Genomic DNA, 14195 nt, shown 5'->3' on the forward strand with positions numbered 1-14195 from the left:
TCTGTTCAATCACTTTAGAAATATTAATATCACTATTCTTTCACAGCTCAGCTCTCCTCCCAAAATATATTACTTTATGATGCTCGACATTAAGTGTATTTTTGTCTATTCCATTAACCTGCATGACATATGGGCTTCGCAGGCTGGGCCAGCATTTATTGCCCATCCCTACTTGCCCTTGAGAAGGTGGTGGTGAGCTGCCTTCTTGAACTGCTGCAGTCCATGTGGTGTAGGTACACCCACAGTGCTGTTAGGAAATGAGTTCCAGGATTTTGACCCAGCAACAGTGAAGGAACAGTGATATGTTTCCAAGTCAGGATGGTGAGTGACTTGGAAGGGAACTTCCAGGTGGTGCTCCCATCTATTTACTGCCCTAGTCCTTCTGGATGGTAGTGGTCGTGGGTTTGGAAGGTGCTGTCTAAAGAGCCTTGGTGAATTCCTGCAGTGCATTTTGTTGATGGTACACAGTGCTGCTACTGTGCATCGGTGGAGGAGGGTGTGAATGTTTGTGGATGCCAATCAAGTGGGCCACTTTGTCCTGGACAGTGTCAAGCTTCTAAAGTGTTATGGGAGCTGCACTCGTCCAGGCAAGTGGGGAGTATTCCATTGCACTCCTGAATTTGATAGGAATGAAAATAATGATGCTTTCCTCCCTCAACTGCTGCCAGTTCTTATCCTTAATTTCAACATCCATTTCAACTCTGCCTGTCCTCCCTTACAGACACTCCCCATATAAACTCCTCTACCAATATTCATGGCCACCCCATTAACATTGTCATCTTGCATAACTGCCCTCTTTATAATGTTTCAATCACAAACAAGGTTACTTGTGATAACTTTCATTTATCCCTCACCACTTACACCCCCCTTCCATTCCTTATGTGCTGTCCCTGGAAAAAATCCCCGTCAGGTCACTTGCAATGGCAAATTCAAACTCTCAAATTATTTACCGTTTGTCCCTTTTTGCCACAGTAAACCTGCTGTGAGATCTGTCCAATCACACTCTCACCTCCACCTTTAATGCTTTTGTTCAGTATAAAGATCTCAAAAACAATTTGTATTTATATAACACACTTCATAAAAGGAAAATGTCCCAAGGCACAAGGGAAGATATTAGGAGGGATGACCAAAAGCTTGGCCCAAAAAGTGGGTTTAAAAGGGCAGTGCGAGCAAGGGAGGAAATTCCACAGCATGGAATTTTTCAACTTTTAAAAAAATTCATTCATGGGATGTGGGCGTCACTGTCTAGGTCAGCATTATTGCCCATCCCTAACTGCCTTTGTTCAGAGGGCATTGCTGTGGGCCTGGAGTCACATGTAGGCCAAACCAAGTGAGGGTGGCAGATTTCCTTTCCTAAAAGGACATTTTCAGAAACCCAAATGGGTTTTTACAACGAATCAACAGCGGTTTCCATTCCAGATTTTTACTGAATTCAAATTCCACCATCTGGTGTGGTGGGACTCAAACCTGGGTCCTCAGAACATTACCCTGGGTCTCTGGATTACTGGTCCAGTGACAATACCACTGTGTCATCATCTCCCTGAGAGGTACCTGGTGCAGGATAGTCTAAGGGCAGCAGTTTTTGATAAGCTTATGTTCACAAAGTTGAGAATGGAGAATTAGTCTTCTGAAGCACAAGTGCACTTTCTATACAATGTAATGTAATGATTTACTTCACCACATCTTACTTAGGACAACATTGGGTGAGCATTGAAAGGACTGAGTCTGGAGGTAAGAAAAATCTGGATTGGGGTGGGGGGTTGGGAGGAGGTTTCTGAATGAGGCAGGTGGAAGATAGGGCCAGAAATAGGTGATCAGATGAGAATGTGTGGGGCCAGAAATTTAAGCTGGTGGTTAAATAGAACCTAGAGCTTTCTGTCAAGTCTGGTTCAGTTTCAAACAATGGGTTAGACTGGAGGGGGCAGAATATACATTGCAGAGAGAATTTGGAGTGGAGATTAGAACTACAGCAATGTTTAACTGTTTTGTTAAAATAATCAAATAAAGTTCTCCTGGTTACATAAACTAGCAAGGAACACCTTACCTGGGCTCACCCAAAATTTATTTTAAAAAGGGTAGAGATAATCCTTATATCCAGTTTTACTGGCCTTGATAAGGCAATGTAGGAGCAGAAAGAACATTTTTAAAATTACACAAATAGATTACCAATGGAAATTTCACCATTGCGTTTGAGTGGTTCTCATTGTGTTTATACTGGCTAACCAAATCGGGAATTAATCTTAACCTGTGCATACACCAGTCTACAGAATGATTGATTTTTATTTTGGAGTTAATTAACTCCAATTAAATTATACATTTCCTACCTGCTGTATGTTGTCACAGTGCACATAGATCTGTCCACTCCATGGTACAGCAGAAGGTTTAGCAACGAGAGAAGGATTTGGGCTCACAAGAATTAGTAAGTGGCTCCTGAACAAAAAGCAAAGCTTATTTTCCACCATAACAAAATAAGAACCGTACAAATTTTGCATTCATATTGATATCTAATTAATTGAATATCAAATCAAATAAACGTTTAATTATGCACCATGGACATGACATTCCTCAGTCTTCAAATTTTCAATGTACTTCATTCCTCGCATACAAATTAATAATTTCCCAAACAGTCTACATTATTCATTTGGAGTTTGGCTAAATATGTAGGAGTCATTGGTAGCCTTGCTTTTCTCCAACATGCATCCAAAAGGCAGTTTTAAAGAGAATTATAGACTACAAAGTTGAAGTGACCCACAACAGCACTTAAGAAATTTTCCTTGTAAATGAAAAGATCTGCCCATGTCCCGTCCCCAATTCAGAAACTGCTCCCTATGGCAATTTCCCCTTTTTATTGGAGTGGTTCTTAGTCATCCAGCCTTCGCATGTGACTGGTTTGTTTATACTGGCTAATCGAACAGGGAACTAATTTTTGGGAATCAATCTTTGGGTTGAGCACAAACTAATCTGCAGCATAATGTTTCATGTGAAATTAAATGCCAAAATTACATTTACTTATCTTGTGCTTTAATTGGGAATCACACATACAAAACAAAAGCACTTCCTTATGGCATACATCAGTGATGAAATATCAATCACCGAAACCAATGGATTAGAAAACAAGCAGGATTTTATAAGGGGTGCCCACTCTCTGAGCAATTGCAGTCAAGGCATCTCAGAGAGGAATCGTTTTGTGCCCTAATAAAAATTGGCATTTTTTTCATTCATTCGTGGGATGTGGGCTTCACTGGCTGGGCCAGCATTTATTGCCCATCCCTAGCTGTCCTTGAGAAGGTGGTGAGCTGCCTTCTTGAACCGCTGCAGTCCATGTGGTGTAGGTACACCAACAGTGCTGTTAGGAACAGAGTTCCAGGATTTTGACCCAGTGACAGTGAAGGTACGGCAATATATTTCAAAGTCAAGATGATGAGTGACTTGGAGGGGAACTTCTAGGTGGTGATGTTCCCATCTATCTGCTGCCTTTGTCCTTCTAGGACAAGGCAGTGGTCGAGGGTTTGGAGGGTACTGCCAAAGGAACCATGGTGAATTCCTGCAGTGCATCTTGTAGATGGTACATACAGCTGCTACTGTGCATCTGTGGTGGAGTGAATGTTTGTAGACATGGTACCAATCCAGTGGGCTGCTGTGTTCTGGGCAGTGTCAAGCTTCTTGAGAGTTGTGAGAGCTGCACTCATCCAGGCAAGTGGGGAGTATTCCATCACACTCCTGACTTGTGCCTTTGTAGATGGTGGACAGGCTTTGGAGAGTCAGGGGGTGCATTACCCATCGTATTATTCCTAGCCTCTGTTCTGCTCCTGCAGCCACAGTATTTATATGGCTAGTCCAGTTCAGTTTCTGGTCAATGGTAACCTCCAGATGTTGATTGTGGGGGATTCAGTGATGGTGATGTCATTGAACATCAAGGGGCGATGGTTCGAGTCTCTTGTTGGAGATGGTAATTGCCTGAAACTTGTGTGGCGTGAATGTTACTTGCCATTTGTCAGTCCAAGCCTGGGTATTGTCCAGGTCTTGCTGCATTTGGCACAGACTACTTAACCTTAATTATCCCGATCAAAAACAGGGCTTTTTTTGGTAACTCGAAACTGCAGAGGTACTTTAATGCCTTTCTGATCTGTGGGGTCTACTGCTATGTTTTTCAGCTTAAAATGGCTGCAGAAATCTGGAAATCACACCATGTTATATATTGCATGCAAATGTAATAGAGGTAGACACTGGGCAAGATCCATTAAATTGAATAAATTTAAGATGTGGTAAAAGACAAAAATAGGTACATTGCACGATCACTTGCATCAAAACTGCCCCCCGCCCCCAAAAAAAAACAGCTATGCAAAAAACATTCGCCAGAAAAGAAAGCATTTTAATATCTACACATTCAGGAACCAAAGATGGACTAATTGAACCTTTCTTATGCCAAGAAGGATAGATAGAAGCTGCTAATGACAGTAAAAACAAGTGTGATTAAGAGACTAATTGTATTGAACAGTGGGTAGAGGGAAGATAACCTACTATTTACGCAATGAGTAGTTAGGAGTTGGAATGCACTGCGTGATTAGGTGAAAACAAATTCAATAGTAGCTTTCAAAAGGAAAACAAATATTTGGAGAAAAAAAACGCAGGGATCTAGGGAAAGAATGGGAATAGCTGGTTTACTTTTCCAAACAGCCAGTAAAAACTCAAATGGGCCAAATGCTCTCCTTCGGTGTACTATTCGATGATACAATCTAAATGGCATCAAAAAAATGGCATCAAAAAAAACTTATCCTCCTGTTCTATGTGTAGGTTGAATATTAAGAACAAACATTTTGGAAAACAAACAGCAACTAAACACTAGCTTGGATTTTGCGATACGGTATCAATACTCAAATCATTATGGAGCAAATTGCTCAGTATCTTAAAAACGCAAAAATTCAGGAGTTGCAATTCAAGCTCCTCGTCAAGGGAAGGGAATGAGATTGTGCTTCAGGTATCCCTGTTTAAAGCACCTTTTAAACAGTGTTTTCATATGAGCAGTTTGTAGATTCGGGGCAGTCCCTGAATAGCACTGTCTCTGCACATGCTTGGTCTTTTAAAAATAAACTGCTGCTTTGCCACCGCCATCCCCCAACCCATTCACTTACTGCCTCTCTTGAGTGACAGAGGGCAGACTTGGGAGAGGGGCAGGTTGAGTCAATAAGAGTTGGCAACCTGCCAGCAATGTAACACACCCTTTTTACATGGTTTTCTTATGGAAAAGTGATTTCCATTTAGCATGCAGTTCTTTTAAGGAACACATTAGGAATGCCAAACAGGGATAGCTGGACTTAAACCGCAGCGCTGACTGCAAAATACAGCCACTATCTAAAAGACCTCAACATATTCATTTTGACAGGAGTAAAAATTCAAGCTAGAGAAGTTAAAATGGACAGTTTATGTTACCAGGTATGAATTACAATCATTAATAACGTAAATATCCCTCACTTCAGGAATCATTCAAACAGTAAATATCTGAGTTTATACCTACTCTGGATCAACTACTCCATGTTGGGGTGTCACTGTTAAGGAGTGTGCTGGCCAAGACAGCTCAAAAGACAAAGACCTTGGGGAGTGGTTTATAATCTGTACACGCCCAGTCTGCGCTGATCCATCTACAAATTTGGAAACAAATTAGAGCATTATAAAGAGACCACACATATCAAATTCCTTCACTATCAGCACACTCATTAGCATACGTACATTGGTCTGAGAATCAGTGTCTATCGCGGCTTCACTTTCCAAAAGAAGCCAACTTGCAGGTTTGCTATGTGCTGTAAGTGAACCTACAAACCACATCTGTGTTTAAGGTTGCCACAGTCCACAAATACATTATCTCCCATGGACAGCCAGTGCAAATATTTTACCAAGTACCATGATTCCTCGAAGTCCCATACTATACCTAGTGTGGCTATGCAAATGCAGAGGAAAGGATACTACTACCTCAATGCTCAGTATTGTGTCAGCTTATACTGCACACAAGTGACCCATTACCTCCAGGTGATGGGATAAACCAAAGTTGTTTTGTGTTGCCTTTCCATCGTTTATTTCTCTAGAGGAAAAAAAATGTTCCAGTATGTCTGGTTCCTCTCATTCACTACATCAACAGAATTGCATTGCAACATTACTCACCAACTGATGGCACAGTAAGAATTAAATATTCAGGCCGCACAGTCCATGATGATTTTGGTTTGGTTGTCTGGTTCAGCATTTGATTAGAAGCATTCAAAGATAGTGGAGAACCTTGCGGTCCTCTTACTGGAAGAACATCCAAAGATGCATTTGATGGATTTCTTTCTGAACTTCCGAGTACACTACAACAAAATAGCATCAGATCAATTTTCCAAATGGTTTTGTTAAACACACCATTTAATGTTTCTTTTAAGCAAGAAATCAAATTTAATTCCCAGATAACAATTATATTCAAATATAAATGTGCCAAAAGGTTACTATTTCCTTAAGAGCAAAATAAATAAAGGTAGCACCATTACTGACTGAGGCCTAAAGGGCATAGCTGCTAAACTGGGGCTGTGGAAGGTGATGAGGGAACCAAGAAGAGGGAAGAACCTACCAGACCTTGTCCTCGCAAATCTCCCCGTGACAGATGTAGTTGGCCATGATAGCATTGGTAGGAGTGATCACGGCACAGTACTTGTGGAGACAAAGTTCCACCTTCACATTGGGGATACGCTACATTATGCGTCTTTTATTCATTCAAGGGATGTGATGTGGGCGTCGCTGTCTAGGCCAGCATTTAACGTCTATCCTCAATTGACCTTGAAAAGGTGATGATGAGCCACCTTCTTCAACTTTCAACTGCGGCAGTACATGCGGTATAGGTATACCCAAAGTGCTGTTTAGGAAGAGAATTTGGGGATTTTGACTCAGCAACAATGAAAGAACAGCGATATAGTTCCAAGTCATGATGGTGTGTGCCTTGGGAGTGGTGGTGTTTCCATGCATCTGCTGCCCTTCTTCTAGGTGGTAGAAGTCATGGATTTGGAATGTGCTGGCGAAGGAGCCTTGGAGAGTTGCTGCAGTGCATCTTGTAGATGACTGTTGCCACTGTGCATCGATGGTGGAGGGAGTGGATGTTGAAGGTGGTGGTTGGGGTGCCCATCAAGCAGGTTGCTTTGTCATGGGTGCTGGTGTTGTTGGAGCTGCACTCGTCCAGGCAAGTGGAAAGTATTCCATCACACTCCTGACTTGTGCTTTGTAGATGGTGAACAGGCTTTGGGGAGTCAGGTGGTGAATTACTTGCTGCAGAATTCCCAGTCTCTGACCTGCTCTGGTAGCCACAGTGCTTATATGGCTCATGCAGTTCAGTTCAATGGTAACGCCCAGGTGTTGATAGTGGGGGGGTTCAGCGATGGTAATGTCATCGAATGTCAGGGGGAGATGATTAGATTCATTCTTGTTGGAGGTGGTCATTATCTGTCAAATACTGCCTTGATGTCAAGGGCAGTCACTCTCACCACACCGAGCTCAGCTCTTTTGTCCATGTTTGAACCAAGACTGTAATGAGGTCAGGAGCAGAGTGCTCCTCATGGAACCCAAACTAAGTGTCATTGAGGAGGTTATCGCTAAGTACTGCTTCACAGTGTTGATGATACTTTACATCACTCTGCTTGCGATCGAGAGTGGACTGATGGGATAATTGGCCTGGTTGAATTTGTCTTCCTTTTTGCAAACAGGACATACCTGGACAATTTTCCACATTGCTGGGTGGATGCCTGTTGTTGGAACAGCTTGGCTCAGGGCACATCTAGCTCTGGAACATAAGTCTTCAGAACTATTGCCGGAATGTTGTCAGGGCCCATAGCATTTGCAGTATCAAGAAATCACAGAACCTCAGTGCAGAAGAGGCCCTTTGGCCCATCGAGTCTGCACCAACACATGAGAAACACCTGGCCTACCTACCTAATCCCATTTACCAGCACTTAGCCCATTGCCTTGAATGTTATGACATGCCAAATGCTCATCCAGGTACTTTTCAAAGGATGTGAGGCAACCCGCCTCCACCACCCTCCCAGGCAATGCATTCCAGACCGTCAACACCCTCTGGGTAAAAAACATTTTTCCTCACATCCCCCCCTAAACCTCCTGCCCCTCACCTTGAACTTATGTCCCCTTGTGACTGACCCTTCAACTAAAGGGAACAGCTGCTCCCTATCCACCCTGTCCATGCCCCTCATAATCTTGTACACCACAATCAGGTCGCCCCTCAGTCTTCTCTGCTCCAACAAAAACAACCCAAGTCTATCCAACCTCTCTTCATAATTTAAATGTTTCATCCCAGGCAACATCCTGGTGAATATCCTTTGCACCCCCTCCAGTGCAATCACATCCTTCCTATAATGTGGCGACCAGAACTGCACACAGTACTCCAGCTGTGGCCTCACCAAGGTTCTATACGACTCCAACATGACCTCCCTACTTTTGTAATCTATGCCTCGATTGATAAAGGCAAGTGTCCCATATGCCTTTTTCACCACCCCACTAACATGCCCCTCTGCTTTCAGAGTTCTATGGACACACACAGCCAAGGTCCCTTTGTTCCTCAGAACTTTAGTGTCATGCTGTTCATTGAATATTTCCTTGTCAAATTATTCCTTCCAAAGTGAATCACCTTACTTTTCAGGGTTAAATTCCATCTGCCACTTATCTGTCCATTTGACCATCCCGTCTATATCTTCCTGTAGCCCGAGACACTCAATCTCATTGTTAACCACCCGGCCAATCTTTGTGTCATCCGCAAACTTACTAATCCTACCCCCCACATAGTCACCTATGTCGTTTATATAAATGATGAATAATAGGGGACCCAGCACAGATCCCTGTGGTACGCCACTGGAGACTGGTTTCCAGTCACTAAAGCATCCTTCTGTCATCACCCTCTGTCTCCTACAACTCAGCCAATTTTGAATCCACCTTATCAAATTACTCTGTATCCCATGTGCATTTGCCTTCTTTATAAGTCTCCCATGTGGGACATTGTCAAAGGCTTTGCTGAAATCCATATAAACTACATCAACTGCACTACCCTCATCTACACACCTGGTCACCTCCTCAAAAATTCAATCAAATTTGTTAGACATGACGTCCTTCTGACAAAGCCATTTTGACTATCCCGGATCAAACATTGCCTCTCCAAGTGGAGATAGATTCTCTTTGTCAGAATTTTCTCCAATAGTTTCCCTACCACTGACGTGAGACTCACTGGCCTGTAGTTCCCTGCCTTATCTCTACAATACTTAAATAGCGGAACCACATTAGCTGTTCTCCAGTCCTCTGGCACCTCCCCATGGCTAGAGAGGAATTAAAAATTTGGGTCAGAGCCCCTGCAATCTCCTCCCTTGCCTCCCTCAGCAGTCTGGGACACAAATCATCCAGACCTGGAGATTTGTCCACTTTTAAGCCTGCCAAAACACCTCCAATACCTTGTCACTCCCTTTACCAATTTGTTCAAGAACCTCGCAGTCTCTCTCCCAGAGTTCGATACCTTCATCCTCTTGGGTGAAGATGGATGTGAAGTACCCGCCCCATTTCCTTTTTGAACATCCTCCACTGCTCCTCTGTAGATTTCCCCCACAAGTAGCTGTTCCCAGTCTACCTTGGCCAGATCCTGCCTTATCTTACTAAAATCCTCTCCCCCAATCCAAAACATTTTTTTGCACCTTGTCTATTTCTTTGTCCATAACAAACTTAAACTGTACCATGTTGCGGTTGCTATCACCAAAATACTCCCCCACCACCACATGTCCGGCTTCATTCCCCAGAATTAGGTCCAGCACTGCGCCGTCCCTTGTTGGACATATTGACCTAAAAAGTTCTCCTGTACACATTTCAAGAAATCCAATCCATCCAAGCCCTTAAAACTACGTCTATCCCAATTAACGTTGGGAAAGTTGAAATCACCTAATATAATTACCCTATTGTTATTGTTTTTACACACCTCCGCAAATTGTGCACATATTTGCTCCTCAATTTCCCGCCGACTATCTAGGGGTCTATAATAAACACCCAACAATGTGGCTGCCCCTTTTTTATTCCTAAGCTCTACTCACAAAGCTTCATTCGATGTCCCCTCCAAGATATCATCTCTCTTTACTGCAGTAACTGATTCCTCAACTAATAATGCAACACCTTCTCCTCTTTCACCCCCTTCCCTGAAGATTCTAAATCTCGGAATGTTGAGCTGCCAATCCTGCCCCTCCCTCAGCCACGTCTCAGTGATGGCTACTATATCACAATTCCACGTGTCAATCCTCACCCTTAACTCATCTGTTTTACCTGTAATACTCCTGGCGTTAAAGTAGAGGCCATCCAGCCTTGCCTTACTCCCTTGAAACTTAATGCAGCTGGACTCCCTCTGACTTGATTGTTTTACTGTATTATGATGCGTCCCTATTCTGCTAACATTGTGTCCCCTCCCCCTGCTGAATTAGTTTAAACTCCTCCCAACAGCACCAGCAAACCCGCCCGCAAGGATGTTAGTCTCGCTCTGGTTCAGATGTAGACTGTCCCGCTTGTACAGGTTCCACCTTCCCCAGAAACGGACCCAGTGATCCAGGAATCTAAAACCCACCCTCCTGCACCAGCTCTGAAGCCACATATTCATCTGCTCAAAGCTGAAAGCACTGGATATCACGTGGAGTGAATTGAATTGGCTGAAGACTGACATCCAAGATGCGGGGGACCTCAGGAGGAGGCAGAGATGGATCATCCACTCAGCACTTCTGGCTGAAGATGGTTGCAAATGCTTCGGCCTTGTCTTTTGCACTGATGTGCATATTCATAGAACCTTCTTCTCCAGTTAGTTGTTTAATTGTGCACTTTTCGTGGCTGGATGTGGCAGGGCTATAGAGCTTAGATCTGATGCGTTGGTTGTGGAATAGCTTAGCTCTGTTTATTGCATGCTGCTTCTGCTGTTTTGCATGCAAGTAGTCCTGTGTTGCAGCATCACCAGGTTGACGTCTCATTTTTAGGTATGCTTGGTGCTGCTCCTGGCATGCCCTCCTGCACTATTCATTGAACCAGGGCTGATCTCCCAGCTTGATGGTAATGGTAGAGTGGACAAGATGCCGGGTCATGAGATTACAAATTGTAGTTGCACATAATTCTGCTGCTCCCGATGGCACGCTGTGCCTCAGATGCCCAGTTTTGGGTTGCTAGGTTGGTTTTAAATCTAACCCATTTAGCACATCATGATGGACGGTATCCTTAATGTGAAGGCAAAGTCCTGTCTTCACAAGGTTGGTGAGGACAAGGTCAAGTAGGTTTTTCCCTCTTGTTGGTTCCCTCACTACCTGCCACAGACTGATTCCAGCAGCTATGCCCTTTTGGACTTAGCCAGCTGGGTCAGCGGTGGACAATCTGGGTAGGCAGTGAAGGTCCACACCCAGAGTACATTCTGTGCCCTTGCTACCCTCAGTGCTTCTTCCAAATGCTGTTCAACATGGAGGAGTACTGATTCATCAGCTGAAGAGGGGTGGTAGGTGGTAACCAGCAGGAGGTTTTCTTACCCATGTTTGACCCGATTCCATGACACTTCATGGGGTCCAGAGTCAATGCTGACCGCTCCTAGGGCAACTCCCTCCCAACTGTATACCACTGTGCTGCCACCTCTGGTGGGCCTGTTTTGTCGGTGGGATAGGATATACCCAGGGATGGTGATAGTGTCTGGGACATTAAAAGGTATAATTCTACAAGCATGACTATGCTTGACTAGTCAGTGGGACAGCTCTACCAATTCTGGCACAAACCCCTAGATATCAGTCCGGAGGACTTGCATGGTTGACAGGGCTGGGTGTGCTGTCGCTTCCGGTGCCCAGGTTGATGTTGATTGGTCCGACCCGTTTCACTCCTTTTTGGAGACTTTGCAGCAGATTTAATATGATCAAGTGGCTTACTAGGCCTTTTCAGAAGGCAGTCAAGAGTCAACCATATTACTGTTGATCTGGAGTCACGTGTAGGCCAGATCAAGTAAGGTTGTATGGCACTAATACTGTGCTAAATGGGACAGATTTCAACTCAAAACTGGGCATCCATGGGCCACTGTTAGCCATCAGCAGCAGCATTGTATTCAAACACAAGCTGTAACAAAACATACAAGTAGGCCATTCAGCTCTGCATTCAATACGATCATGGCTGATCATCTACTTTGATGCCTTTTCCCCACACTATCCCCAAACCTCTTTCTGGCCAATGCCTATTTAGAAATCTGTCAATCTCTGCTTTAAACGCACTCAATGACTGAGTTTCTACAGGTCTCTCGGGTAGAGAATTCCAAAGATTCACAACCCCGAGTAAAACAAATTCTCATCTTGGTCCTAAGTGGCTTCCCCCTTACCTGCATCTGCTCTGCATGTTTGTTTTCAGTGACTTATTAATGAGAACACCCAGGTCCCTTTGCACATCTACACTTTCTAATCTCTTACCATTTAAGAAACACTCTGCACATCTGTTCCTCCTACCAAAGTGGATAACCTCACGTTTCCAGGTTATATTCCATCTGCCATGTTCTTGCCCACTCACTAAGTCTGTCCAAATCCTCTGAAGCTGCTTTGCACCTTCGTCATAACACACATCCCCACTAGCTTTGTGTCATCCACAAACTTGGAAATATATTTGTTCCCCACATCTAAATCATTGGTATATATTGTGAACAGCTAGGGCCCAAGTACTGATCCTTGTGGTAGCCCACTAGCCACATCCTGCCAACACAAGAACGACCCGTTTATTCCTCCTGTTTTCTGCCCGTTAGCCAATCCTTAATCCATGCCAGTATATATCTCCTATTCCATGTGCTTCAATTTTGCTAACTAGCCTCCTGCAGGGGACTTTATCAAAAGCCTTTTGAAAATCCACCTCATGGCCTGGCATGCTACCACTACTATCAGGCTGGTGGATAAACCTGGCTTCTATGAAGCAGCATCAGGCATAACTAAAATGGGGTATCAACTTGGCAAATCTACAACACAGGACTACTTGCATGCCAACAGCAGAAGCAGCATGCGACAGGCAGAGCTAGCTATCCCACAGCCAACAGATCAGATCTGAGCTTTGCATCCGGTCATGAATGGTGGTGGACAATTCAACAACAGCAGCAGGTGGTGGTTCCACAAGTATCCCCATCCTCAATGATGGGGGTGCCAAGCACATCAGTGCAAAAGATAAGATTGAAGCATTTACAACCATTTTCAGCCACAAGAGCTGAGCAGCTGATCATTTTGACTTCCTTCTGAACTTTCCAGGATCACAGATGCCAGTCTTCAGCCAGTTCAATCCACTCCACGTGACATCAGGAAACAGCTGAAGGCTTTGGATACTGCAAAGGCTATGGGCCCTGACAGCATTCCAGCAATAGTTCTGAAGACTTGTACTCCAGAAGTAGCTGCACCCCAAGCCAAGTTATTCCAGTGAAGCTACAACACTGGCATCTACCCAACAATGTGGAAAATTGCACAAGTACATCCTGTCCACAAAAAGCTGGACAAATCCAACCTGGCTAATTGTCACCCCAGTCTACTCTTGATCATCAGTAAAGTGATGGAAAATGTCAACAACACTGCTATCAAACAGCAATTACCAGCTCACAGGTGCTCAGTTTGGGTTCTGTCAAGGCCACTCAGTTTCTGACCTCAAGCCTTGGTCCAGGCATGGGCAAAGGAGCTAATTCAAGAGGTGAGGTGAGAGTGGCTGCTTTTGACATCAAGGCAACATTTGACCGAGTGTGGCATCAAGAAGCCCTAGCAAAAACAGAAATCAACAGGATTCAGGGGAAAACTCTCCACTGTTTTGAAGTCATACAGAGAACAAAGAATGATGATTGTGGTTGTTGGAGGTCAATCATCTCAGTCCCAGGACATTGCTGCAGGAGGTCCTCAGGGTCATGTCACAGCCCAACCAACTTCTTCATCAATGTTCGTCCTTCCATCATAAAGGTCAGAAATGGGAATGTTTGTTGATGATTGCAATGTGTGCAATTGCACAATGTTCAGCACCATTCATGACTCAGAATACTGCTCATTTGCAGCCTGGACAACATCCAGGCTTGGGCCGATAAGTGGCAAGTAACATTCGCGCCACACAAGTCTCCAACAAGAGAACATCTAACCATCGCCCCATGACATTCAAAGGCATTCCCATCGGTGGGGGATACATTCTGG

At 44.1% G+C, this 14195-nt stretch overlaps 1 protein-coding gene across 1 annotated transcript in view; it reads right to left on the minus strand.

Moving 5' to 3' along the window:
* cep192 (centrosomal protein 192) overlaps positions 1–14195 on the minus strand; it is a 135680-nt gene that overhangs the window by 20005 nt on the left and 101480 nt on the right. Inside the window, exons 37-39 of the mRNA XM_078541058.1 lie at positions 6157–6338; positions 5516–5639; positions 2325–2430 (exon numbers count right to left, since the gene is read on the minus strand). Coding sequence (XP_078397184.1) covers positions 2325–2430; positions 5516–5639; positions 6157–6338 — 412 coding nt within the window. The remainder of the gene's footprint in view (positions 1–2324; positions 2431–5515; positions 5640–6156; positions 6339–14195) is intronic.

The sequence above is a fragment of the Cetorhinus maximus genome, chromosome 4 (assembly GCF_964194155.1).
Source record: "Cetorhinus maximus chromosome 4, sCetMax3.hap1.1, whole genome shotgun sequence".
Taxonomy (NCBI): domain Eukaryota; kingdom Metazoa; phylum Chordata; class Chondrichthyes; order Lamniformes; family Cetorhinidae; genus Cetorhinus; species Cetorhinus maximus.